The 22,726-nt window shown below is 44.8% G+C and overlaps 1 protein-coding gene across 7 annotated transcripts in view; it reads left to right on the top strand.

The window, feature by feature from the left end:
* The window catches only part of arhgef10la (Rho guanine nucleotide exchange factor (GEF) 10-like a), a 104,672-nt gene that overhangs the window by 30,474 nt on the left and 51,472 nt on the right, over positions 1 to 22,726 (top strand). For 6 of the 7 annotated variants that reach the window (XM_061785280.1, XM_061785283.1, XM_061785279.1 and 3 more), the window contains 8 exons: positions 275 to 454; positions 2,380 to 2,496; positions 7,107 to 7,199; positions 7,627 to 7,797; positions 10,925 to 11,070; positions 12,531 to 12,703; positions 16,086 to 16,201; positions 17,143 to 17,270. In XM_061785280.1, coding sequence (XP_061641264.1) covers positions 275 to 454; positions 2,380 to 2,496; positions 7,107 to 7,199; positions 7,627 to 7,797; positions 10,925 to 11,070; positions 12,531 to 12,703; positions 16,086 to 16,201; positions 17,143 to 17,270 — 1,124 coding nt within the window. The remainder of the gene's footprint in view (positions 1 to 274; positions 455 to 2,379; positions 2,497 to 7,106; positions 7,200 to 7,626; positions 7,798 to 10,924; positions 11,071 to 12,530; positions 12,704 to 16,085; positions 16,202 to 17,142; positions 17,271 to 22,726) is intronic. The other variant, XM_061785278.1, reaches the window with a different exon arrangement.

The following is a 22,726-nucleotide window of genomic DNA, read 5'->3' as shown; positions in this document are numbered from 1 at the left end:
AGGGTGCTTGTGAGCATCAGGTAGCCACTCAGGACCTAAAAGGCTAAAAATCGCTCATCACTGGTGGGACATTGTGATTTCCTATTCTTTATTAATAGCATTTAACATAAAAATTGAAGGTAATTGTATCAAACTGGTAGCGCTTCGCCTTAATCCGTACCTAGTAAGTGAGCAGCTTTCAATTTCAAAAAGGTTGGTGATCCCTGAATGAGATGATTAAGAGGTATTTACGTGGACTTAATGACTGATATCATGCCGTACTCTCGCTGTGTAGGAATACCACAGACCTCTGCTGGAGGCCGACCCACGCATCCTGAGCCCACGCAAGATCCGGCCCATATTCTACAGAGTCCGGGAGATCACGCATTGCCATTCCATGTTCCAGATTGCGCTGGCGTCGCGCGTGGCTGAATGGGACAGCTGTGAGAAAATCGGAGACTTATTCGTCGCCTCGGTCAGTGTGAAAACCGACCTTTCTTGTACATTTAATTTTGAATGTGTAAGTTTGCGGCGAGGGAGCGATTAGCACGCCTGCTTCGCAGTTCTGAGCTTCAGTTCGATTCTCGAGTCCAGCATTCTTGTGTGGAGCAAATGTTACGATGTTTTCCCCGTGCTTGCATGGAGACTCCAAATTGTCCTCAGGCGTGAAAGTTGTTTGTCTACATGTGCCCAGCAGCGGCTGCCGACCAGCTATAATCCTGACATTATTTGATATATTCGTGTTGCTAACCAAAACAGCAGCACCTTTTTTGTCGCACTATCACTGATCTCATTTTTTTTTTGTGGAGTCAGTGTCTTGATCTACAATTAGCTTTTCACTGCACTCTGTCCATATTTTGTTTTGGGCTGCTACGTTACTTTAAAAACGTACCAAAATCTCTCAAAACTAAGCATTACCTCCACCAAGGAGGCTTGTTTGTTAGTCACTTTATACAGGGCAGTGTGTCAAATATTCTTTGACTTCTCAGTGAATCATGCATGAATCTCACTCCAGTTACCCTCGACCCTGATGAGGACAAGTCTTGCAGATAAAATAATAACAATAAAAAAAAAAGTTTGAGCTGAGTCACTATCAGGCAGTCATTAAATCATTTACGATGGCTTTTGCTAATCCAAACCGAGGCGGCTTCCCTGTCAATTAGCATTCCAGGAGACTCTGTGATCACTCCGCAATGTTGTGCGCATCCATGTTTATGTTCCGGGGAACTCCAATAATTATAGAAAACACCTTCAATAACCTCTCAAAACTGAGCAAGGAGCCAGGTTTATTTGCACTTGCGATTTCTTCTTATAGAACTTTATCCTCTGCCACAATTCAAGTGAGCTGCAGGTGTTAGATTGAGGAAAATTGGCAAGGGTGAATGTGGGACACGTTCTGGCCCTAAAATGAATGCGTTCAGCAGGACTTTTTTGTGTGTGTGTGGAGCTCTGCACCCATTAGGCCCACTCAATATTTGTCTACCAGCGCCAAGTGTTCGACCCTCTAATTATTTGCTGGGCATCACGCAGTGCTGCTTTCTCGCTGTCCTAAGACCGAGAGCCAAACGAGGCCTCGGCTGGGAGGAAAAGAAAGAAAGAACGAAAGAAAGAAAGAAAGTGCTGGATGCAATTGACTTTTCTTTTCATCAAATAAAAAAGTGCAAGAAAAGCATTGGTGGGAAGTAACGAAGTACAGATACTTGGTTACTGTACTTAAAAAGCTTTTCCTGGTATCTGTACATGAGCATTTATTTTTCTGAATTGTTACTTTTACTCTCTACATTTGAAAACGGATACTGGTACTTTCTACTCCTTAGTCAAAATAGGCTTGTTACTTTTTTTTAAACCTCCGCAGACGATTACCAGACAAAACAAAAATAAAAAACGTAAATAGAGCTCGGTAAAGTTGAACTGCCGTTGAGCTCTTGGGGACAGCAGCAACGTGGAAGAACGTGAACCGTGGAGCATTAACGAAAACTAAAAGAATGAGTCATGTCAATTGCGTTATCTCGTACCAGCCTAAAAACTACCAGCTTCTAGCATTACACACACAAACAAATCAGCCCTCTAATTTGTACAAGTAAAGTGTATTCTTTTAAAACAACCACACGTCTTTGCCTTAGCAATGTCTGCTAGCTTGATGCTAACACACAATGCAAAACACCATAGAGAGGCTGTCAAAACTAGCATCGATGTGGCAGTCTTATAACCCTTTCAGCAGCAGATAGTTGTGAGTGCTTTTGCCACCAGTAAAGATAGTTGTCTCTGAAAGTGCCCGCAGTGAACTCTTGGCCAAACATTTCAACACGACGCTCACTTTTCATTACAATCATCTCCGACGGTGTGTTTGCGACGCGGGCAAACAGTCATAAAGACGTTTGCTCCTTGGTGTGTCCTCAGTTCTCCAAATCCATGGTGCTGGACGTGTACAGCGACTACGTGAACAACTTCACCAACGCCATGGCGCTCATTAAAAAGGCCTGCCTGTCCAAGCCGGCCTTTCTGGAATTCCTCAAGGTGAGCTTCTGTTTTATCTGTTTTTTTCCCTCAAATAAAGGAACGGTGTTGTTTGTTTTCCCCGGTAGCGTTTTGAGCTGATTGTGACTCTTCTCCCCTGCCCACAAGACAAATGGGCATTTAATAATGCATACATCAAACCAATACTTTCCTCAACTTACCTTTTTATGTGCTTTATAAATGTACTGCTCCTGTGAAAATAGGTTTTATTAGATGTAGACATATTTTATGGTCAGGGAATATATACCCCGCTTCCTCAAATAGTGGCCAGAGGCAGTTTATTTACTAGGCTGCAGCACCGGGTATTTATTTGACACAGGTCGACGGAGAATGGTTACTTCGGTGTTACAATGGGAAATGTGTAACCGCCTCACATTATTCCCTTTTCAGGTCTCTTTATTCGTAATTACACTCAATAAAGTAGTTCAGCAACCCACTTGGGTCACTTTTGTGTTGTGGTCAGTTCTATCCCAAAGGAGACTGGGGGCAGCAAGAAAAATTGGAAATGTTCAAGGTGGAGACTGGCGAGAATGAGCACCAGGGTGAGCTAGTTTTAGGGAAACTAAGAAAACAACGTTGCATTTCGCGCAACAGTCGGAATGCTGACAAACAACAGTGGAGCTTATTGTAAGGAGTCCATTTTTATTCAAGATGACACTGGGATGGTTGCGTATGTCATGTGACAAAACCTGGAAAACAGGTTCGTAGACTCCCTGTGTGTGCTGCGGGTTTTTACAATGTGAAGCACTATGCTTTAGGTGAGATGCTGTACAAAGAAAAACATTTTACATCTCCCAAGTGGATGACACCGGTGTGAAAGTTTACTTCCCTTGGGGTAGATCTGAGAGACACTCTGAATTTAAAAAAATTTTTATCCAGAGGACCCGCTACAATGGAATAGATCCACTCCTCACCGAAACGTGTCCCAAGTGTAACAATGTCTTGGTTGTGTGAAATGTTCATCAGCGCCCTTGCTGTAGACAAATGAAAGCGCTGCGAGGCACCTTCACACTGTACATGAAAGGAGCTGATGGAGCTTTAGAAAGCAGCAGTACCCTGTCATGGGTGTGTGTGTTCCGGTTGTTGCCTTCGCCCTGCCTCGTACACACCTGCTCCCGAGAGCATCTTCAGCGCCTGTGCCTCGTTCACCCAAATTACCCCTTGCATTTAACCTCGTGTCTCATTCTTTCTCGTCGCCAGTTCGTTGTACCTTGTCGTCGCGCTCCAGCATTCCTTGTTTCCACGTCACAGACTCACAGTAAGACTAGACCCTGTTCCGATTATCGACCTCGCCTTTTTGCCTCACGTTTTTGGATACTGTTGCCTTTTTTGGATTGCCTGCCTGTGTACCGGCCTCTGCACGTTGCTTGAACCTCTCTCTTTTTGAAACTGTCCATTTGTTTTGGAGTGGTGCATTTTTGGGTCCTATCCTCTGTTCCGTTCATGACATACCCGGAGGTCTGCAGTGTGCTTTGTTGTTGTGTTTTTTTTTTTTTTTTTTTTTTTTAAGAGAAAAATATTGCCGCATACCTGGCAGCCCACTGCATGCTGTGACATGCAGCGAATTATGCACTACATAAAGGAGGTTTTCAATAAAAGCACTCAACCATTCTTTTCAAACTTGATGTAAAATCCAAGGTTAGATCAAAAGCAATATTCACAAGTGTAAATGTTAGAGTGAGTGGAACTCAGGGTGATGCATTCACTGTGGTGGGAGTTTCTTAGCTTCCTTAACTTTAGATTGCCTTAGAGCACCGGTGTCAAACTCAAGGCCCGGGGGCCAGATCCGGCCCTTCACATGATTTTATGTGGCCCGCAAAGGCAAAATCATGTGTGCCAACTTCCATGATTCTTGTTAAAATCTGTACCAAAATTTCAAATTGTTGTACATCAAAAATGATAACGTTGAGATATTTGAAGCATTTTTGTGTTACCAAACATTAATAATTGTTGAAAAACCCATTACCCTTGATTTCTGAATCAAAACTAGTTCATAGATTTTGTGTGTAAATATGATGAGGCGATTAAAGATTTTTATGGTTTCACAGTCATAACTGCCCTCTGAGGGAAACCGTAACTTCAGTGAAAAAATGAGTTTGGCACCCCTGCCCTCGAGCTCCACCATTCTCCACTTGGCTGCATCGTTCCTTTTTCTTGCTGCCCCCAGTCTCCTCTTATTTCGCGTTCCGACTGATGCGTTAAAGGCAGTGTGGTTTTCTCAGTTTCTCATAACGTTAGTTCTAGCTGGTGCTTATTCACTACAGTCACCACTTAGCTGCAGCGCTCCGTTTTCTTGCTGTTCCTAGTCTCAACTCTCTGCCATGGCCTCCACTGTTGTGGGCGAATAGCGAAAAACTGCAAGTAATGTTTATAATTGCTTTTATATCATTTCAAACTCATCTTACATTACCCTTAACAAAAAAGCTTACAGATGATTTAATTTTAGCCGAAAAAAATAAAATAAACGAACGCTCCAGAGCATTCGCTAACAAACTAGGCTAATATTAGCTTCACCCTGATGTACAAAGATTTTAAGCAGTCAAGATGTCTCACTTCAACATACTTCCTTGACACCAATTATTGCCTCTCTATTAGCTTGGGCTTGTGTCATTTTACGGCATTATAAAAATAAACAAATTTTGCGAAAATACGCGCAGAACCGAATTTGTGAATAGCGAAACGTGACTCGGCGGGGGCCCCCCCCCCCCAGTTCACTTTCTGCCACTCCACCACTCTTACTGATCTCCCGAGGAGAGGCGTACTCAAGCTAATGGTGGTGGAAGAACATTAGCACCTTGTACTTTCCGTGGCATCAAGTCGCGTCTTCTGCTCGCGTCCGCCGCTTAACGTCCTCCTGTCGCCCGGACACCTGGAAGCGACGGCACGACGAATTACAAATCATAAATGAACCCCACCGGGTGTCCAGACTCCCATTTGCCGGCTGGAGACAGCAACTCCGCTTGATGTCTCCCATAAATGATTAGTGGAGGCAGGATTACTGCAGGCGCGGCTTTTTTGTAACAGCAGAAAAATTCAGCTCCTGTCCTTTGTGTTCAGTCAGGTGAAGTATATTATTGTCTGAGGCAGTCCCGGGGCTTTATCTGCTTTATCTGCCATCTTTGTTAAGCCGTTGAGCTTGAGCGTCACTGGCATGATTAAGACGTAGCATGTCCTCAATCACCGCCGCTTATGTATTTTGTATTATTCACATCATTTTGAATGGTGGAAAACCGCCTCCAGTGGTGGAGTCGGAGACACTATGGCGCTTCTATCTGGGGTCCTTTGGGGAGTTGGACCCCAAAAAGTCAACAACAGTGAGCCCCCGCCTATTATTTCCTGTTCCCTATTCCCAAATTCAACCATTTTTTTCTATGGAGCGTATCGTCAGCTATTTACCGACAAACTCATCAATCCCGGGAATCTCTGCGTATTTTGGGCTTTTGCTGTAATGCTCTAAAGGCCACAAGATAGCGCCAAAGCCCTAACTAACATTTGCGGTGTCAAGGCAGTATGCAACACATCTCTGCTGTTTGTATTGGGAAGGTTGCAAGTTTTTAGTTTTGGCAGTAAACAGTTGGGTTCCAGTTGATGAATGTTGATCTTACACAGGGATGACGTTTCCATGTTGCAGAGATTTGGATGTGATTTCCCTGTTGGATAGGTTCCTTCCTAAACTGCCTTCACTCCATTAGCCATTTGTCTATGTGGACATGGTGTGTTTTCAGGGGCATATGTTCTTTCCCTTTTATTAATCATTAAATATACTGTAGTGTAGAACAGAGGAAGAACGCTGTCAGGACAGATGGCGTCAAGAACCTTAATGGTCCATTATAATGTCTCAAACCATCAACATGAACATTATCAAACTCTTAAGGGCCTTACTCCAATTACTGCGTGCTCCCATTTTTACCTAATAAGAGGTTAAGGCCTTGAGGAGTTGTCCATGCATCGTCTCACAGAAAGACCCACAGTTAGCTTTTTTTCCTTCTACAGAATGTGTATTAGAGCTCATTAGATTGTGAAATTGATTTTATACTTGAGTCTAATGTGACAATGATCCTGCGTCGAGTAACAGCACAAATTGGGCCGAGAAAAAATGAAGTCCTTTATCTGGTTTATTGGTTTGTGTTAAGTTTATATAAACTTAACGGTTCATTAAAGAGGGTTAAAGAGATTCCATGGCTTAAGACCAAAGCCAGACTAAAATGCTCATTCGAGATAAGGGACTTGCAGAGAGGCATTATTCCAAAATAGCTGAAGCCAGTTTTAATTTCTGCTATCTTAACACTCTTTGTGGGAACACGTGGGCTACTTGGATTAGCTCGATGACCAACATGCAATACAGAGGCTGGCCAGACAAGTCCTTGTTGTTACTTCGAGGACTTAACTTTCCGAAATTCACACCAGCTATTTGGTCTTCCATTGCATTCGGGGATTTTATGAGCGCCTGTAACCTTATTTACATTACTCCAGGACTGCGTCGTTACAGAATAACTAAGGGTGTTTTTTTTTTTAGCAATGATCATTAAAACCACTGGGCAGACTAGAGAGGCAGGTCATATATTTTCTGTTTTTCCACAATGTGTCCTGTGGTTCGTTTTCCCCCGCAGAAGAAGCAGGCATCCAGCATGGACCGCATCACGCTCTACGGGCTGATGGTGAAGCCCATTCAGCGATTCCCGCAGTTCATATTGCTCCTTCAGGTACGCCAGCGTTCAACGACTTCAGATTTTTTTTTGTAGTCAACGCTAAGGCGATGATAGACTAATCGATGACATCATTTATATTTTTGAAGTTGTCAATTCGCTGTCCGCGCAACTGTTTTTGCCTTCAGCCTCCAAATACAAGCCCAAAACGCTATAGTTCATACCAGAGCTCTTAGCCTTTAGCTTTTGAGCAAGCCAAGTCAATTCCCCGCTAAATTTCTAGCAAGTCGAGTAAAGTTATGCAAGTCATAAATCGAGTCATTACATGTTGCTCACTTACAGCATACAGTATATTCACACATTAGCCACTTTGCACTCAGTACCTTTACTTGGATTAGTCATCTATACTAACTTTTTCATGTGCGCTATAAATCGGCAGGTCAGTGATGAAAATACCAACAATCGCTTTGAATGCCTCCTGTAGGACATGCTGAAGAACACGCCCAAGGGCCACGTGGACCGCCTGCCGCTGCAGCTCGCCCTCACCGAGCTGGAGACGCTTGCCGAGAAGCTGAACGAGCAGAAGCGGGTCGCCGACCAGATCGCAGAGACCCAGCAGCTCGCGCTCAGCGTCAGCGATCGCCTGCTCAGTAAGGTGACCGAGCAAATCCAACACCTTTTGAGCGCCCTTGTGACCTGCAAATGAAAAAACTGAAACACAGCATCTATTTTTTCGATAGACTATTTTTCGACTGTCACTATCGATTTGTTTTCCCCCCTATTGATTATTGGTCAAATAATCAAATAAAAATCACCTACTATTGATTTAAATGTGTTTACCTACTAACATACATTTTATTCCCATTTATGAGGGATAGACTTTGATCCTTAAACTACGGATGATGATACTGAGTGTATGTTATGAATTTGGTGTACAGAATTTGAGACAGCAAAATGGTAATTGCTAAACGGTTAGCAATCGCCATTAGCATTAGCGCGCGAGCGATTACATTTTAGGTCAACAAACGCTAACTATAATTCAGCTCACTCATAAATCATGTTTTACGTGCATTACACATCTAACAGTGTCTTAAAAATCACTTACACTCTACTCTGTTGTCTTTGGCAAAGTTTATCAGTGGCCTAACACTGTGTCCGTCTGCAATAAATGTCAGTGTGAAACATTGGCACAAGCATGGTTCCAGGCAGAACTTTAAAAAAAATATTTTTGTCCCGGCGGAGCTTCAAGGCAGAAATTTGGCATCGGCCTATTTTTGAAGTCGACTGAGCCGAGTTATTCATTTTTTCCCCCCCCCACCCAGTCCTGCACCTGTGCTCATTAGAGTTGTTTGGGAGCTACAGCATATCCCAGCTGACTTTACGCACGTGAGAGAAGCATGGTACACCCTGGACTGGTCCGCAGCCAATTGCACTCAAAATGATCCATAGGTGAGAATGTGAGTGTTCATTGTCGTTTGTCTGTTTGCGCCCTGCGATTGACTGGTGACCTGTACAGGGGGTACCCGACTTCTCTTGCCAAAACACAGCTGGGATAGACTCTAGCTTACCCACGACCCTGAGAATTCATAATTGCTATCGAAAACAGATGCATTGCAAAATCTGTCTGAATCATCCAAATTCCTGCTGCCCCGGAGGAGTTATCTTATCATTTTGTTTTACTTCGGAGCACAAAACAATACTTGCGCAGTCAATTTTGTTTTAAAATTCAATTTATCAACAATCAATTCCAGACAGTCGCCAGAATTCCAATTATCAGCGATGATCTCTAGCGGGGAGGTGTTTTTTTTTTGATTTTGCTAAACATGAAATTGACGTCTGTAATCACAGCCACTCTCCATTAGCTCCCCGAAATGTCCCGCGACCGCATTCCTCAACAAATGCTGCACTTTATTGAATTAGACGCTAAACTGCTCCTCATCGCTCTCGATGGTGTGGTTGCATCACCCGCCACCGCCACCGCCACCGCCACCGCCACCAGCCTCACTGCGTCCCGCCTCTCTCCTTCCTCCTCCCAGTCAGCCGATGCTTCCCAGGCCTCTGCGATGAGCTGATTGGGCCGATCCGCCTTTACTCCTCGCACCCAATTCACCGCAGTCACACTGCAGAAAGGGAGTCTATCTTCCTCTATTGGCCCCATAACCGTCAAATGAAATATTCATTCTTTTGCCTCAAACTGTCTACGCTGGCCAGATTGAACAGATAATAGTGAGAGTGTGAATGTGTAACGCACACGCATGCATACACGCGCACATAAATGTGCCGCAAAGCCCTTTGTGCCCTGATACCGACGACTTTAAGGATACGGTCTTACAGGAAGGAAGCCATTAAACCACCAATCGCTCCCTTTATGGGCTCGGGCCCCAAGCGAACCGTCGGGTAGTGCGCCGCATCGTCGCGACGTCCTCCAAGATGCTTACCCGCACTGCAGGTGGCGGATGCGGCATTTTTTCCACACACAAACATCACATTATGGAAAGCTGGAAATCCATCTTTGAATGAGCTACTGGCCGCTGGTCGGCGGAATTGTGAGGCAGGCTTCAAGGCGGCAGAAGTACTCAGGCTGTACTTCAGTAAAAATACAGATACTAGATCGATGAGAGAGAAAAAGAGACTCTGGTAAAAGTAGAAGTACAGCGATGCCTTGATATACGAGTGACTCGAGTCTTTCGGGGATACGAGCCGTCATCTGGCCAATTTTGGGGCTTTTGACTTGAAAGCAAAAAAAAAAAACGAGATTGAAATACTGTATAGGCAAATTAACTCCTCAACAAGCAGCAGTTTGGCAGATAGTGAATAATTCTTCCCCCAAAAAACGAGGCTTTAAGCCATGCGTACTAGTTTCCTATTTGAACTCGCATGAAACAATTTTTGTTTGTTGTTTCGGTGAGGCTAGAATAGATGAAACGACGTTTCAAGATCTGAGCTATACGAAACAAATCAAACTTGTATCTCAAGTGTGCTGATTCCAATCCTTTTTAATTCAAGGTAAAAGACAACAATAAATAACAAAAGTCAATCAGGAAACATCTAGTTTTGCTGTCTATTATATCCAACACCTATATTGATAACTCGGCACAATGGGAGAAAGAAACTGCACACAGAATGGTTTCCACTCTTTTATGAACTTGCTTCTGAATACATAAAAGCGGACACATTGATTCACACACTTGTAAAAGAAGCGGGATAAAGAGATGAAAAATGCTTCCCTTCAATCAAACTCTCTTATTGGGTGCATAGCTAACTCAATATGCAGCGAACTCTGTGCATCTGTATCCTTTAGCCTCCGTTGTTCCGTGCATTACATGCCTAGACATACCTGCATCTGTCTCAAAAAGTCTCAAAAAGAGAGTCTACAAATCTTTTCATGGCAGCTTCGGTGTGTATATTGTCACGGAATGCTCTCTAATGGCTGGCATTACGGGAAACTGCTTGGAAAGTCAATGAGTTCAAAAGCAAATTGGCTTTGTTCAGTGCATTCGACTTGTGTTATTTTGTTGTTGTCTTTATTTGGTACGGAGATGGCAAACAGTGTTTTAGTGCTAATTCTCAACACTCGCCCACAGGAGGCTGACTAGAAAGTAGATACGTGTAGAAAATACAAGAGAGATGGAATACCAAAAGGTAAATCAAATAGGTAGGAGACGAAAGATTTACCGTCATCCTCCCTCCCCCCCCGACACTTTGTATTCGCAACCTTCAGCTGAACTCGTGTGAAGCGCGGCGGCCTCCTCTTATCTGACCCATCCAAGTGTCCCTTGCAGCAGCTGAACCTGGAGCAGGGGTCTCTGGTCCAGTGCGAGACGCTCATCGAGACCGTGTACGGCGAGCGGGGGCAAGTCCTCAAATCCAAGGAGCGTAAGGTCTTCCTCTTCGACGACGTCTTAATCTGCGCCAACATAAATGTCAAGTAAGTCCCGCCGGGAGATGCAAAATTCTTCCTTTTTCTTCCACGTGTATTTGCGGTGTGTCGGGTTTTCCGAGGGAGACTGGCGGCAACTGGCAATTAGGTTACGCGAGGCTCTAATGCGACGCTCTGAGGATATTCCGGCGTAGCACAGCAGATGTCTGCGAGGGGTTTTGGCTGCTATCTGAGCGTGCAGGAGTTCAGCCGGCTTTTTAAACAAATGCTAGAATGCCTAACGACAGCTGCAGGAGTCCTAGATTAGTGACTCCGGCTCTTTCCTATGAATCATCTATGACGGAACCATCCGTCTTATCTAGTAAAGCAAAGAGAGAGATTTGTTTTATTTATATTTTAGATTTTTTTTTTTGGTTTTGTTTTTGTTTTTTGTTTTTTTTGCCCAAGATGCCGCTTACAGCTCTTCTGTCAGAGTAATTATCGCTCCGTGTATCGTTCCACACAAGAGTACCAAAGTTGACTTTGCCCGCCCTCTAGTATTCCGACAAACTGAGCGCGGTGTTGATTGTCTACGTGATTGCACGAATACATGAATGGTAATGAGCTCCTCGTCGCAGCATGCCGTCCACTTCCTGGCTTCGAACGTGCGATGAGTCACATCCCGAACCTAATTACAAAAAAGCACCCGTTTTAAGCTCATAGAAGACACAAAAATTGTCTTCGACGCTTACGAAAACACGTTCGGTAGGTCAGCGGAAGACTGAATCGTGGTGGAAGTTGACAAAAATATGTTAACTCACGTCTGAATTGTCTGGTGTGGACAAAAACAAGAGCACGCAAAATTTGCTTCAGTTTTTACAAAAATAAATATTGTGTTTTTGGCACATCAAATTTGCCCTTTGATGTTTACTATATGAATAAGTCCCATTTACAAAATCGTGTACATTAGGTTCGTTGAAGAGAAACATACATGCTTGGTTTGTTGAAGACTGACACAAGGTTGGCGTTTCCAAAAACCTGAATATCAGGTTCACAACAATTTGTATTTGATATGCACACAAAAAAAATCAACTTGACCAGCACACAGACTAGTTTCACTCAAGACTGAATGGATGTTGATTTTTACCAACACTTTTTTTTTTAGCTTGCTAGAACAGAAATTGTCTTAAGTTACAAAGACCCGCATGTTAAATGAATTGAAGACTTAATTGTCGTGATGCTTACTAAAACGTTACTACAAAGACTACATTATCTTCGCCGTTTACATACATGAAGTTAATTCAAAAAACACATTAAAACACTCTTCGGTGTTTATAAAAACACATTTTCAGTTTGTTTTACATGAAGTTGCCCTTGATGTTGATGCAATAATGCACGAATGTTTGGTTCATTGAAGACTACAAAATTGACTTCATTCTTTGTAAAGAACATGGATGTGAAACATATCTGAATGGGTGCTTGTGTGGCTTCGCCATGTTCCTCAATTTACTTTTGTCATTTCCCACTAGGGGGTCTCCAGATATCAGCAGCCTGGTCCCGGTCGGGCCTAAGTACACCATGAAGTGGAGTGCGCCCTTGCAGCAGGTGCAGGTGGTGGAGGTGGGCCAGGAGGGTTGCCAGGGTAAGGACGCCGTCTTACAGCAGAGCGTGAGCAAGCGGCAAGGCGGCGCCCAAGCGTCAGGTGAGCCCAAGCCGAGATCAAGCGCACCTCATCGGTTTCATACATTTACCACGTCCGCGTCTCCGTCAAGGGCACTCCGGTGGTGTCCAAACATTTTCCTCCGAGCGCCGAATACTGAAAAATGGAAGGATGCAAGGGCCGCTTTGAAATAAATGGACTTTATTAAAGACGCCTAAACGGTTCCATCAAGCCATTGTATATTGTTTCTATATTATGGTTACAGTAGTTCCTTGAGATACGAGCGACCCGACTTCTCCACGTGTGCGCACCCTAAGGAGTAGCACAATGTCTGTTGAACTGAAGCAAAAAGTGTGGCAAAAACTGTTCAACTCTTGAAATCCCTATTCATTATGTCATTATGTTTTTCTAAAGTACAATATTATAGAGTGCTATTTCTTTTCTTGGAATTTCCATTCGTTTCAGTGGTGAACGATGATTTGATTGTCATGGAAGGAATTAAACTCGTAAGTAAGTCAAGCCACTACTGTATAGTAGTAGCATTGTGGGCTGTTTAAAGTTTTTGCTCTATCCCACGGACCTAAAAACAAAATGCACTGTGGACCGTCAATGTCACGCGATCCGTAGTTGGACACCCTGATTTAATCTCATCACTTAGACTGACTTTTCAAGTGAGTCAGCACACACGGCTAATCAGTTTTCAGTCCTCAAGTGTTCCGCGGAGGGCTGCATACTCGTCCGCTCTGCTTGTCTCTCTGAGCGAGGACGGTGTTTGCGATAAGGGATAGCGATGAATCCGAATCCGAATCAGAAGCAGAAGCATCTTTATTTGCCAAGTATGTCCAAAAAACACACAAGGAATTTGTCTCCGGTAATTGGAGCCGCTCTAGTACGGCAACAGACAGGCAATCGACAGAGAACACTTTTGTCACATAAAGACATTGACAAAAAAAAAAAAAAAAAACAGTCACTGAGCAATAAAGGGTTGCGAGTTATCTGGTAATGCCGGTACGTTATTATTATTTTTTTCTTTTTGACAATTGTGCAAAAAGATGCAGAGTCCTCCAGCACTTAGAGCAGTTCGAATGACTAATATAGCAATAGTCCGGTGCAAAGGGCGCCGAGACTTCAAGAGAGTAGCGAGGGGTGGACGGCCCCCGCTGCCGCAGCGTCGCCGCCGTCTCATTGCACTCTCTGATAGACCACAAACCCGTCCACACGCGCAGTCATCAATCTGACGAGATTGTGCCGCCATTTTCCAGGCCCAATTAGGGAGCCAGCGGCGTTAGATAGGAACTCGTCCGACCCACACTTGGCACTATTGCGGTGCATAACACTGCTGGACCTGATTTCTGGTCCAGCGGTGCACTTTAGCATGCAGTGGCGCCTTGACTTACGAGTGATCGGATTGATGAGTTTGTCGAGAACTAGATGCCCGCAGCAAACTCAACTCGGTTCAACTCACCTCACGACAAGCAGCAGTTTGGCAGATTGCGAACAATTCTTCTTCTTCTTCTTCTTCAGATGAAGAAGAAAGTCTCAAGCATTTTATTGCCACTCCCAGTTGGAGTTTACCGTCAAACTAAACATAAAACAAAGAGAGTTCCACATTGTGTTTTTAAAACAACCACATAACTCCGGACCAATTAAGTGAAATTGGAGAATTTCTTGCAGCACACGTGCAGATACGTCACGTCACGTATGTGTTCTGATTCATGCGATTGCTCCTTTTCTACTGCCCCTCCTCCAATTACACCTGCCTCATCGGAGTGCGTTTATCGTCTGATGTATTCCAGCAGGCTTTGTGTGCAGATCAGGCAAGGGCTTACATTCATCTAGTCCCGCGACAACCCTTGAAATCCACCGGAGAGCGGGAATATTGTCACACCCGCGCGTCTTAGCGCAGACAAAGCCGAGTTTTAGCCCGACCGCTCTGGGCTGGCGGTTGCCCTCGGACGGCCGTTTGCCTGCGTGAAAATCCACATCGGGGCTTCACAGGATTACGCTGGATTACAACTCAGCACGTTCACCTCGGGAGGATTCGGCAGGTTTTTTTTTTTTTTTTTTTTTTACCTTGCTCAAACTGAGGCAGAGGTGGTAGCATTCTGATCATCCGTGTGTGCGACGTGCTATAACAAGCGCTTTCTTTTGTCAAGTGTTTACTTGTTGTATTGTTTTCTTTTTCTAAAAAAACGCTCGCCATCACCTCACCTCGAAAAAACATTTGACGACACATTTCTGAAAAGCCAAAATCAAAGTGTAACACTCATTTATTATATATTTTAGTGCAAAATCAGATCCGCTTGGTTACAAATTACCCGTTTGAAAATCGTCCAAAAAAAGTCCAAGCAATTCAGCTGCCTTTCCCCCCCCCCCCCCCCCCCCACCTATTGATTTCCTCGCACACACGGCGGCCGTCACGCGCTTCCTGTCTCCGAGATTCCATTAAAACCCGAGCCCTACGATAGAGCGCTTTAAATGAACATCTCAAGCTCATCCAAACGCCCTCTCGCTTCCATTCACGAGGATAGACAACGAGTCCCCGAGGAGGGGCCGCTAAGCCCACGTGCAGCCTTTGAAGTTCTTTGTTTATTACACAGTAGTGGTGACGGCGCGCGACACCTCTGCAGTCAAATGTACCTCGCGGATTTAATTAGGCGCTCCTAGAGGCGCAGAAGGCGCGCCATCGATTGGGGGCGGTAGGCGAGCGAGACTTTTAAGGTAGCGCCGCCTGTGAGTCGATGCTGTGTGTTGCGTTTAATAAGACGCCTTCGTTCCTTTTGGCCCAGCAAAGGGCATCATAGCCTCGAATAACAGTTTCTACATTCCGTGGCCGGAGCTCCGCTCCGTAGTGATGACGATCGATTCAGAAGCACACTGCACCGCAACACAACACACGTTTTCAATTTCTACCGCTGCAGTTTGGGAAGACCGCAGTTGCTTCTTTTCTAAACTTTGAATTGTTGTTGTTTTTTGTGTGTGTGTCTCCCAAATCCCTGTTCATTAGCCAAAAGTACACATGCAGGATATAAAAGAGACATGTTTCACTTTTGTTTCGCATCATTTTGAAATAAATTGTTCATTTTTTGTTTGAACACGTCTTAAGCAAAACGTGTAAAGGAAACTCTTAAGAAAGTACAAAAAAAACTTCTTTATTCTTTATCCTCTGCAAAGAGTGGCTCATTTTGCTGTGGCTTACTGAGAAGTGAGTGACCCTCTCCATTTATGTCTTTATGTCTGTATTATACTGCCCTCAGGTGGCTAACAGCAGAAGGTGCTGTGAATTGAAGCACAAAAATATGCCAAAAAACATTACATTTAACATTTGATTTTGCTATGTCATTACTGTATGATTTTATGAAGTACTATCTTGTCGCTCAGAATCTTAAATGTGTTGGTCTGATGGCCGACTTGAACGTTTTAGGTAAATCCATTCTGGGTCCTCCACGGCTCTACCAAGAACTGCAGGAGCTCCAGCATGACCTCTGTGTGGTGGAGGACGTGACGCTATTGGTGGGCACGCTGGAGGGGACGTACCAGGTACCAGGATCAAACGACGTTGAAGATTTTTACTTTAGTCATTCCGAACCTAGCTGAGATGTTTTATTTCCCCATGTAAAATATGTGCTTTGGTTCAACACTACTTTTCAAATTCCCCGACATTCCTGCAACTGTGCCATCTATCTTCTCATCAACAAGGCGGGGGCGGGGGGGGGCAATATATGGCCCCCCTACCGATGCGAGTATCGTATTTGCCATGCCGCCGCTCTTCCCGCAGTGTTCAAATCAGGACACTTCCCAGTAGTTAGCGGATGAGGATGGAGGGTGGAGGTGATACGCGGCAATCACAGAAGAGCTTCTCAGGCTAATGGCGCCATCTTGGCCTCCCTCAGCTCATAGAGCGCAGTGTCATCAGGAGACTGTGGGCCTGACATTCGACGTGGTGTAGCCGCCAAATAGACAAAATACTCAGTTGCTTCTGGACACGGATTTGATTCTGTTTGAGTTGAGCGACTCGCCGGTTGCATCGTCTCATATTCTGCCCAACCATATGAAAGATTTAAGGTGGTTCTCGCACGAGGCCGTTCAAACTGTGCTTGAGCCCAATTTAGACCGTTTGCCTCGTGTGAGTACTTACATTTGGGAAACTTACCCTCCTCTGGCACATTTGGAAGGCTTAGCATGTGGCCCGGCACAATTACAAATGCGATTGAGCCTTGCCAGTTATTTATAAGAAGTGTCCCCTTGCACAACTGGAATAAACAGAAGGACTAGAAATACAAATGTTAAGACCCCAATATGATTCATCCCTCACGGGCACTTCATGCTTCATGTCGATCTGAATGAAAACAAAAGCTCCAAAGGTACTTTCCAAAGTGGGGAACTGTGACTTTTGATGATGATACCGCTGACTGTGGGCCATTTGTTCCCAAACCTAGCAACAAATTGTCACTCATGTTTACTTTCCTCTCCCATCAAAGAACCTGAACACCACAGTGGCCCAGGACTGGTGTCTGGCTCTGCAACGGCTCATCCGTATCAAAGAGGAGCAGATCCAGAGTGCCAACAAATGCCGCTTACGCCTGCAGGTGCCCGGCAGGCCAGACAAGTGAGTCCAATAACACACGCAGCTAACACTGCGGCTGGGGCTTCATTCAGTCCCTGAAGTTACTCAGCATCACGACACTTGCTAGGCATGTCTGTTATGAGTGGATTCACACAAAAGCTCTCGAGAACTCCTGTCCGAGAAGACCCAGGAAGTCTACCATTTGAGAAGGGGTCACATGCTTTTTCACGGCACCGTATGTATTATAGATGTGGACAGTTGTGATGTTGTATGGCTGGCTTTGTATCCAGTTTTTGTGTGGATAAATGCTGTGAATTTCTTATGCAAACCACTTAAAATACTGAATAGAATCCTGTCGGGTTGTGTGACGCCGCCGTGTGTGCGCTTCCAGAAAAAAGGAGTTAACCAAAGTGCGATTTTGGACACGACGCGGCAAGCAGGAATATGAAATAATGGTGGCGGATAATGGATCCCATTTTCCGGCCTCTGGCGGGGGAAAAGGGCAAGAATGAGGCCCGGTGAGGAACAATAAAAGACACTGATTGCGATGGAAACGCTTGAGTCCTGCTGAAAGAGACCAGAAGAAGAAGAAGAAAGGCGGCGATGATTGACCTCCGCACTGAAAGGCCCTCTGTGCGGTGCTGAAGTGACAGCGTGGGTCGCATCCGCGTCTCTCCCGGTTTCCTTGTCGGGCTGTCGCAGCAGACCTGCCGGGCCAATCTGCTTACTCACGTGCTCGCCTTGAAAGAGAGGAAACCCTGGTTTCTGAGCCCTTTTAACACAGGGGGTTCTCAAACCGTTTGGGTCCAAGGACAACCTCATGTACGGCTGCTCGGGAACGCTAGGCGCTAAGCTAGCCCGAATGCCGGACAGAGTTGGATACTCCAAAAAGATGCCCACAAAGTTTGTCTGGAGAAGTAAAAGCCAACCGAGCTAACTCAAAGAAAGAGATCTCCTGCCGGGCGATAAAACTAACTCTGCGTGTACGTAATTGTGCTGGGCCATCCTTGCGCACTGGCGGCGCGGCCATGGGGGCGGCAGGTTGCACGGGCACGCTGACCTATTCTGATGCCACCCAAGTTGCAGTGATGGCAGATTGCGTGGGGAGCGTAGAGCAGCCGGCAGGCTCAGAAGCGCACAAACAAACCCGCTTTCATTTGGTGTTGCTGACCTTGTTGACATTCAGAGGAAGAATCCCCGTTGCAAAAGGATGGGAATTTTCACGGGGGAAAAAAAACGTTCCATCGGAATAAATGGGCATTTATGAGAATAAACCAAGAATTTACAAAATTGATGGTTAATTAAAGGGGAACTTATATATAGTTGCCATCTGATGGAATCTCGGTGTTTATGTTAGGTTTAATTCATTGATCGTGTTTTTTTTTCCCCCCCTTCATTTGTGATGTCCTGATTTGTTGGCAGTGCTTGAATGCACCTCGCGCACTTTCACACGTAAAAGTGAAACTATTTTTCGCTTTACCGCTTTGCTGTTACATTTTAGTGTATTCCCTCGCATTTATTATTCTGCGTAAATACTCAAATGCCCATGTGTGATGCCCATCACGTCACTTTGTCCTCGCGTGTTATTTAGGCTAGTATGCTAGCTAATACTATTGATAAGCCTCACATGAAGGTGATTTGTTTTGAATAATTAAACCATTGACTACAGTCATTTATGTAGCATGGGTTCATGATTGTGTACATGCTTGATGTGTGGCGTTTGTGCTTTATGATCCTCTCTGTTTGAAATGTTTTGCCGCCATCTTGTGGCACCTATACTCTATGAGAAACTCCTTTAAGGGGACGTCAAATATTCGCAGGGCTTAACTGTTTGCGGCAAGAGTCCTTCCTGTACTCTATTACCGAAATGTCATTGTTTAAAATTTCTTGAAGATTTTCCACCCCTTTGCAAACCTTGGAACGACGTACAAGGCTTTCTTCGCGTTGTGTATCTCAAACAGCTCGGCGAGTGGCACGCACGCTGGCGCTAGAGAGCACAGGACCACAGCGGGGACCTCCCGGTACCGAGTGAGTCCCTGTCTGGCCGCGAGCGACGCTCTGTAGTCAGGCAGTCACATCACAGGGCGCGCACCGCAAACACAGCGAGTACGTGTGGAGAATCCCGACTCTCCGCCTCAAAGGCAGCGAGCGGCCTGCGTGCGACAGCGGTTCATTAGTATGACCTCTTGCAGCGCCACTGCGGGAGCGAATTTCACCCGACGATGCCGTCGCTTTATCTTCCTTTTGCTAATGGCGCCTCTCATCCAAGCAGAGAGGCTCGTCCAAATAACGTTGCCCTCCCCGCCCCGGAGACTCCGTGTGATGTTATCTCAGTGACCGCGCACTGCGATGACTCCCGTGTGGAGTCCTCCAAGTTACTGGGACATGCCAGCTCACTCTAATGGAACAGAAACCAGTGTCCATCACTGCGACAGGTAGATTCTACTCGTACATGTGCACTAATAGTATTAGGGCCTGATCTACCAAAAGGTTTTCGCAGGCAAAAAGAGCCGCACACTTAATTGCCCATGCGAACGGATGCAGAAGGTGATTCTACAAAACAGGTGCCCGCAGGACAGAGGCTGCCGAATGGGCGAAATTGCTATGCAGTTCATTTTGCATGTTCTGGGAGGACTAGATGCAAATAGATTAATTTAGCACCCACTATTTGGGATCTTGAGAGATCAGGCCCCTTAGTGGAAGGCAAGGCGAGTTTATTTTTATTGCAGCGTTGATACACAAGACAAATCCAAAGTGCTTTTCAGAGGCAAACAAATAACGATTCATCAAAATGCAAAGATGGAAAGTGAGATAAAATCCCAACATGAAAGCAGGATAAATAAAACGATTCAACAAAAACACTAAAACAGCAGAACACAAAGCTTATCAAGTTAAAATCTTAAAATTAAAGCAAGCTGTTGAAAACAAAACAATAGTTTTTTGGGGGGGATTTATGAAAAAGCAGCAGTGAACAGTAGCATATTCAGGCCAGATTTAAATATACCAACACTGTGACTGGTGCTCAGGTGTTCAGGAGGTTTGTTTCACAGTTGAGGAGCGTGGGAGCATCGTTCTGGAAACATCTTGACTATATTTAGTTTCAAGACCATACCGAGCCTTGGTAGACCGATAGGATTTTAAAATGTATTCCTCGGCTCACAGGAAGCAAGTGTAAAGATGAGATGTGGTCCAGTTTCAGTGTGCCAGTAAGAACTTGAGCAGCGGCGTTCTGGACCAGTTGATTTTTCTTGTTGTAGTTTCACTGTATATGTCCGTTTGTCCGCCAATAAAACAAAGCTTATTGAGTCCAAGTGCGTGCTAACCTGACAGCCAATTAAATTAGCTGACAGTATTTTGCTCTTCCTATCGGCGAACCAATAAAAATCGACCCGACCGCTAGTTTTGGGAAGGCCCGCTTGAGGGAGCCGTGGTCAAAGGTCAAGTCGCTCCATGTTTTCACTAGCGTTGCATTATTAAAGAAAGCGGCCTCAAAGCGGGCGCTCGTCAGCATGCATTATGCGTCGACCGCGACCCGGAGACAAAATGGAGATGGGGGGTGTGACTTTTAGCCCGGGCAAAGGCATCCAGTGCGAGTTCTTGCATTAAGTTTTCATAATGCGAGTAGAGGAGGCAGAAAATAATTCAGCGCTTGTGCCAGCAGGTCAATGGCTGCGGGGCTGCATTCGGTCCAAACGCTGCGGCAACTTCAAGCCGTCTTTGAAACGGTCTGCTGTTATTCTTCCAAACATCCCCGCCCTGCAGTCGCAAAAAAAGAAAAAGAAACACCTGCAGGATTTTGACAGGCCCATATTAGGTTTTGATGAACGCCGTCAAATGCGGACACACGCAGACACGAGACATAACTGCATCGAGCGCTGTGGACAAATTCCCGTTTGTTTTAATGGTGACTTACTCGAAACAGTTCCCATTGAGATCAATTATATTTGGAAGAAAAAAAAATCTAATAACATTTGGAAGAACTGACTAATAAACTGTCACAATCACAAAACCTGCATGCCTATTAACGGGTGTGATAATTGATAATTAAGTGTTTTAGGGTGGCTTGGTATTAAAGTGCTGGGTGTTGCAGATGTCTCCAATAACACAAAACTAGATTTGTAGCTATTTGCTTTTTTTTGGGGGGGGGGGAATAGTCACGAGAGGCGTCGGAAAAGTCCCTAGGTTGGCTACCACCACTAGCCCTCGCTCTGTTGCAACACGCTAGCTCCCAACAATTTCAAAGTTAGTAAGTTCGCAACATTGAAAATACAATCATGCTTTTATTGTCTTCATGGTGCGTCGTCGTTCGTAGTTGTGTGATATATTTATGGTTTATTTACAGTATGTAGGTCACTATAGACATTTTGAGGGGGGCGTCAGTAACTTGCGGCTTCACGCTCAGTCCCTACGCCTCGAGAATAGCAGGAGTTTACTGTACACAACAAATTTCCAGGATATGCCCGCTTGAATCCGCCATGGCACACGTTTCCGCTCCGATTATGGCTTCCTCCTGATGAGCAGACTCTCATTGAGCAGGTGAACGTCAGGCTGCCACTCTTCGCCGCGCCCGCCCTCGCGTCGCCGAGTCCTTGCGCATCTGTGTCACACGTCCGCCTCGCCGCTCGCCTGCCGCCATAAATCAGCTCTTCCTCCTCTTCCTCATCTCTCTTTCTCCTTTACCTCGCGCCGCCTTCTCCTCGTCTTCCATTCTGCCGGTTGCGGTGCGCTTGCACTGCGGCTGTCAATCATCCAATCAGAGGCTGTGTTATCATGTTTAAGGCCGTGTGGGCTCGAATTGTCGCAAAAAGGAATCCAAACGAGGTTCTGTTCCCCCACCCAGCCCCTCCCCCCACCATTTCTCCATCTTGCACAAATTACCTGAGCTATATATAGGCAGCAAATTGTGCAAATGACACGTCGGCTTGTCCGCTGCTTCAACTTTTCGGACTTCTCCGTAGAGAGAGAAAGTGCCGTGGAAAAAAAAAGGAAAAAAAAAGACCTGAAATTGGCATACATGCATTTAATTGACTATATCAAACTTATTTGTACATTCTTATATGGTTATGAACTGTTAATATATACTTTTTAAAAACTGACTGCTAACCATTGCAAGCTAATGTTGATGTTGCAATGTAAAAACAAGTCATTTTAGGTACAATATTTATTGAAAACACATAACCAGAATAGTAAAAAAAAAAAAAAAAAAAAAAAGTTTTGGTTCCTATGCTTCTTTTGTAGGGTTCAATAATTATTTCATTTTGACTTTAAGAAAAGCTAAGTTTGCTATGAGATAGCTAATCACCTAAAAGATACTGTACCTTTCTTTGTTTTGTTGTTGTTATTCATACAAAAAAAAAATATCCCAGAATGCATGACGCATGCATTTCATTTACACTATCAAACTGTTTAGAATTTTTTTGTATGTGTATAATTATACACTATTTATGTAGCAATATTTTTTTTTCATGTCAATTATTAGTTACCGGTTTCAATGATGG

Source organism: Phyllopteryx taeniolatus, chromosome 9 (assembly GCF_024500385.1).
Source record: "Phyllopteryx taeniolatus isolate TA_2022b chromosome 9, UOR_Ptae_1.2, whole genome shotgun sequence".
In the NCBI taxonomy this organism is placed as follows: Eukaryota; Metazoa; Chordata; class Actinopteri; order Syngnathiformes; family Syngnathidae; genus Phyllopteryx; species Phyllopteryx taeniolatus.
This window is presented reverse-complemented; position numbering and strand designations above follow the sequence as displayed.